The sequence below is a fragment of the Phascolarctos cinereus genome, unplaced genomic scaffold, assembly GCF_003287225.1.
Source record: "Phascolarctos cinereus isolate Bilbo 61053 unplaced genomic scaffold, phaCin_HiC Scaffold_5;HRSCAF=322, whole genome shotgun sequence".
NCBI classification, from domain to species: domain Eukaryota; kingdom Metazoa; phylum Chordata; class Mammalia; order Diprotodontia; family Phascolarctidae; genus Phascolarctos; species Phascolarctos cinereus.
In genome coordinates, this window is record NW_027555958.1 from 414,903,385 (window position 1) to 414,909,621 (window position 6,237).

At 39.1% G+C, this 6,237-nt stretch overlaps 1 protein-coding gene across 1 annotated transcript in view; it reads left to right on the plus strand.

Annotated features, from left to right (window-relative positions):
- Positions 1-226, plus strand: part of SLC9C2 (solute carrier family 9 member C2 (putative)) — a 113,205-nt gene extending 112,979 nt beyond the window's left edge. Inside the window, exon 26 of the mRNA XM_078155789.1 lies at positions 141-226. Coding sequence (XP_078011915.1) covers positions 141-226 — 86 coding nt within the window. The remainder of the gene's footprint in view (positions 1-140) is intronic.
- Positions 227-6,237: the final 6,011 nt, after the last annotated feature.

Here is a 6,237-nt window from a genome sequence, read left to right on the forward strand (position 1 = left end):
TTCGTGATTCATTGAGGAGACTGCATCTCTCAATAGGATCAAATGGGGGATTGAGAGAAATGATTATTTCTCTCTTGTTTTTAATAACTAATTATTGAATTTGGACCACGGTTTTTCCCCTTTTCTACTTCCTCATTCAGAAATCAACCCCTGTAGGTTACACAGACAGCCTTTGAAGTGTAGGGCTGATACTCAGAGCGAGAACTCAGATCTGTTCAAACGGTAAAATTAGGTGAATTGATGGATTCTAGCCCTGTTGTGTTTTACTTAGGGTCTGGGAAAATGTGAATTCTCCCTTTTGTCAGATGGGTGATATGGCCACAGATAATTCCCGTTGACCAAAACTGAGTGATCCCAGTCCCCATTCCCCAGCCTTTGAGTAGAATAAGCCCGTTTCTTATTATGATATTCATTCTTCTCATTACTTGTTAACCAATCAGAGTTGATTTCCATCCTCATGTGCACTCTCTTTTCCAAAGGCTTTATAAGTATTGAAGGTTTCATAGGTTAGGTCTCTTCAGTCATTGAAAGGCCAAATGAGCCCTTTTTGTTGACTTACTTGCTAGCAGGGGTTGATAAAATTGATTATCATTTACCCCGAAACTCTCTCTTGAAAATTTTTACTCGTGACACATGCATATATGTGTGTGCATGAATGTATACATGCACACACACATACACTACACCAAGTTATCTCTAAATGGAATATCCTAATATATGGATATATACATATAATAATACATATACAAGTATGTCTATGTATGTGTGTATATCTATAGCTATATCTTTCTGTCTATCTACCATCTATCTATCTATGGAAATTCCATTTAAAGGCAGCTTGGTGTAGTAGTATATCTATTCTATATATTCTGTAGTACCATCTGTATTCTAATATATACACAAATATATCTATATTTATATATTAGAATAATCCATTTAAAAAAATGTTTAGGCCATTGGGGTTAAGTGACTTGACTAGGGTCACACAGCTAGTAAGTGTCAAGTGTTTGGTCTGAGACCAGATTTGAACTCAGTTCTTCCTGACTTCAGGGCCTGTGCTCTACCCACTGGATCACCTAGCTGCCCATAGAATAATCCTGTTAGAGGCAGTTAACTACATACACACACACACACATATATATGTATATATGTATATATATGTAACACATATATACGCACACATACATATATACACACATATATTTTCTAGTTATATATATAATGTATAGACATGTATATATGCAAAATACTTACATATCTTTATATATAATTCATTTAGAGGTAGCTTGGTATAGTGATATATACTATATTCTCTAGAATATATATATATTCTAGTATATATTAATATATAACATGCCTATATGCACACATAGATATTTCTATATCTATATATTAGAACAATCTAGTTAGAGGCATATTGGTGTAGTGATCAAAGATCTGGATTTGGAATCAGAAAGCTAGCCTTGTGTCCTGCTTCTATCCCTTACTAGGTGTAATAATAATAATAATTACTATTATTATAATATAAGCTGTATGTGCTTTATATAGCTCTTTCGAGTTTATAGAACACTTTACATGTTATCACATTTGACCCTTACCTGTGTTACAGCAACCCTATGAGGAAGGTGCTATCATTATCTCCATTTTTACAAATGAATCTAAGGCTGAGAGAGATTGAATGACTTCCCTAGGGTTACACAGGAAGTGTCTGAGGCAGATCTGAACTGAGGTTTTTCTGACTCCAAATCCAAGGCTGTATCCACAACACTGAAGCTGTCTCATAAAGAGTTCATGGCTCCGATTCTCAATTTAATTCATCTGTAAAATGAGGATCGTAATCTTTGTTCAGCCTACCTTCCAGGGAAAAGAAAGCCTGGGAACTGTTGTGATTATTCCAAACAGTGGTTTGAAGCCTTGTATTTGGTGCCAAATTAGGATGAATATTTCCTCCTCAATCTCCTCTCAAAGGCTACTTTCATACACATTTAGCATCTTCTGTGATCTTGAATGACAGTTATCGAGACACTCAAGCACTGTCTCTTTTCTGGCCCTCCCCCTGGCCACCCTGTCTCTCTCAAGAGGGGTTTGGTGTGTGCTTCTAGACACACAGATGGACATTAGAGTGTTCCAGAGCAGAGCTGTTAACTAGAATGTTTCATGCCTGGGGCGAATTTCACAAAACCCAAACAGGGGAATGAAAAAGCACCATCAGATCAACTTTTTGGGTTTTTTTTTTTTAGGCAGTTGGGGTTAAGTGACTTGCCCAGGGTCACACAGCTAGTAAGTGTTAAGTGTTTGGTCTGAGGCCATATTTGAACTCAGGTCCTTCCTAACTTCAGGGCCTGTGCTCTATCCACTGCACCATCTAGCTGCTCCCCAGATCAACTTTTAAAGACAAATTCATCTCCAGGGGGCGGTAATCTGGGGAGCGAGAGAGGAATTAGCCATCTTTGGACTTTTGTCTTGTAGATAGAGCCAGGTAGTAAATGGCTGGAGTTCATTTGGATTACAACAGTTGGTGGTGGAGTAGGGAGGAAACACATATCACCTAGTAGTTGCCTATTTCAACTCTTCTCGCTAACTAGGTATTTAGTTCATTTGGTTCTATGCTGCTAAAGTACATTATTATAAATGTCATCAGCTCCCTCTAAATTTCAGCACCTTGGAACAATGTCTAGGCTATCCCATCCTAGTTATGCTTCTGTCCCAAAGGGATGTAGACCATGCCTAAAAATGCCCACTCTGACCTACTACTTTGTAACATTGTACTAAGAAATTTTTAGTTCAATTTAGCTTACACATTTAGACAAGTCTAGTTAATGCTGCTATTCTTTCTTTCCTCAGAGAGCTATACCAAAATTTTAATGAGTCAAGGTGAGTTCAAATAGTTTGACTTGTTTCTTTTCAGTTCGTTATGCTAATTACTACAAAATCAAATATGAAATATTTGGAGATATTGAGAGGAGAGACAAATTGAAATTATTTTAAAATGTGAATTATGGAATATTTAAAAAGAAATACAATTTTACTTCATCCTTGGCATAAATTTTAGAAATATTTAAATTCTAAAAGCAGAGGTCTGTGCAGAAAGGTTACATTTGGAGTATCCCTCTATCTTTCTCCTTGGCAACTTTTGTTATTCTTAAGAATTCAAATTCCCCTGTTGTTAAAAAAAACCAACATATACTCACACAGAAATCAGTGGCAAAGATGGGAATGTTGTTCAGTTAACATTTCTCTCCTTGCATTGTTCTCTGAAATTTAGAGGTAAAGACTGTATCAACCCAATTAATATGGATTTATGGTGCCAGATAGCATAGCTGAAACACAAGTGCCACCACGTCTTGTAAATGGCCCTTACTTTATTTTAATTACTTCCCAATTTTTCCTTTGTAATGATTTTTGGAAAGTTCCAAATATTAGTAGTTAGCATTTATATATCACATTAAAATTGGCAAAGTACTTCACATATATTATCCCATTTGATCCTTACAACAAATCCTCTGAGGTAGATGTTACTGTTATCCCCATCTTGCGGATGAGAAAACTGAGAGTTCACTTGACCACAACACACTGCTAGTAAAGGTCTGAGTCTGGTCTTCCCGCCTCTATGTCCTTTGCTCTACTCACTACATTCCCTGGATGCAAACTCACAGCCTACCATTCTCCGCTTAGCTTTTGTGCAGATGGAGTCAACCTCTTATACAAGGAACGCTTTTTAATCTGCTGCTTGGTACCTTCTGCCTCTGCTTAAAGACCACGGACATGGACATTTAGTAGACCAAAGGTTTCTCGAGACGTTTTCTTAGAATTTGCCTGCAATCAATCACTGCTGCATGTGTTTGATGAGGAAGGAGGCCATATGAACTGTTTTAGGAGCTGTGCTTTAAAGACCCAATGCCAAATTTGAGCTGTAAATAGAATTCTACAAAGTCATGAATTCCAGCAATCCGGCCAAGTCCCCAAACTTGAGTCTTACCAAATAAAGTCTAGCTACCAAATAAAGATAATAGATATGATAGAATGTGATGGTCAGTTCAGAAAAATTAATTATTAATATTGTTTGGTAATGAGCAGGGGCTGTGACATTACTTCCTGGACTCACTGCTGTCAATATGTCTCCCTCATAGCATTAGCTCCTTGGTTTATTTTTGTTTTTTTCCTAATTTAGTAGAAGTAGAAAAATGGACTTTTCTTTAACATTGCCTTGGCTTCTAAATGCAATTTTAAGGAGATAAATTGTTAGCATATTTAGTTTTTAGCATTTTTAAATACAACATCTTTTTTATTTTCTTGAGTAAAGCCAATTAAAAACACAATTGTTTAGATATAATTGTTTATTATTTGGGTTTCTGTGGTTCTATGATGCTTGTAAAGAGGGAATATTTCAAAGATCTAACACTGAAAACCACGAGGGAAATGGGAAAGACCAACAGGCAAGTCGTAAGTATTGATCAATGAAGAAACCGACTATAGGGAACAATACTCTGAGCACTGCCTTGGAGGGCCCAATAGGCAGGCAGGCAACTTACAGTGTTCCAAGCGCTTGGGATACAAATAAAAACCAAAAGAAAGGAGGAAGATAACACATAAAAATGGAGGAGTGTGGAGAAGGGGTGGGGGGCGGGACGGGAGAAGTACCCAAGGGCATGGTGGTGAAATCCTGGAGACACAAGAGAATTCAACATGGCCAGTCTAGGCCCTCTCCCAAAATGGAGGCCCCTGGAAGGGACTCACCAGTGGGAGACAGGGCCTAGCATGGCATTCAGTTTCTACCAGGACAAGGCCCCAGTGATGAGGGAGGTCCCTAACATGAGAAGGCAGCTGAGTCACCATGGCAAAGTTAGGAAAGTCAGAAGCACAGCCTGGATGCATCTGTTCCCTCTGACCTGGCAGAGAGCCAGCCATCCTTTCCTGTCCCATATCCTCTGATAAATCCACCATAGGGGCTGCACTCCAGATGCTTCTCCCTGACTTCACAGTATGTGGACTGCCTGTGCAGCACCTCCATGGGACAAGCCCAACTTCTTCATACAATCCCATGCATCCAAAGGCAGCCTTTCTTCCCACTCTTCAAAGTTCTTTGTTTTACAGTGCGGCCTGTTCCCTCTCCCCAGAAACCTCTGCAGGGCCCTCTGTGTGATAATTATTTTTAAAAGTTTTCAGATCTGGAAGGTTCCATTGTTTGGAACATGCAACTATGCTCAGTAGAATACTGGATTTTTTAAAAATGTGGCTTATTTCTGGGAGAGATTTAGGGTTACTAAAAGACCTTTGCTGTTTACTGAAGGCAATCCAGCCTAGCCTCTTCCTTTTAAATTCCCAAAGTGACCCTCCCATAGAATTCCTTTTCTTCCTTCAAGGCCAGACTTTGCTACTCTTTCTTCCAATGCGGCCTTAGGCCTTACTTGATCTCAATTCTTCCCTCCTGAAGCTAAGTCATCCTTCCCTCCTTGACTCTTCAGTTAGTTTGCAGCTCTTGCATGCACTTAATCACAGTCTAACCTGCATTATGGTTATTTGCACATACATATATCTCATCATCCCCACTAGAATGTGAGCAGGGACTGTCCACATTTAACATGTTCTAGCTCCTTAAGCACATTGTCTTCCACAAAACTAGGCAATAATAAACATTTGGGCAGGTAGGTGGCACAGACAACCAGGCCTGGAGTCAGGAACACTCAGCTTCTCGAGTTCAAATCCTACCTCAGATACTTAACTAGCTGGGTGACACTGTGCAAGTTACTTAACCATGTTTGCCTCAGTTTCCTCCTCTGTAAAATGAGCTGGAGAAAGAAATGGTGGACAACTCTAGTGTCTTTGCCAAGAAAACAAAGTTGGACTTAACAACATAAAACATTTGTTGAACTGAATTGAAAAAAATCTCACCCCTTTAGGTGGGGCTGGAAATACTTCTCAAAGCTCCTATTACTAATGCAACTATAATACCCTGGAGGCAATTACACAACACATAAAGGTATCTAATTGCTGGGTCATCTCATAGCTAGGGAAGTCACAGATTTAAGAACTGGAATTTTCACATGTTGCTACGGCCAAAATTCAACAGCTAGCCACCAAGCTTTGGGTGCCGAGCCTCTCCCAACAACTTACGAAATCTGATGCAGAAGACAATGTTTTGGGTAGGTCTGTGCCCCAAGCCTTTGCAGCTTAGTAGCTTAGTCACCTTCACCCTAAGATGAGGCTTTGGAATTGGATTTTAGATGTCACATATAC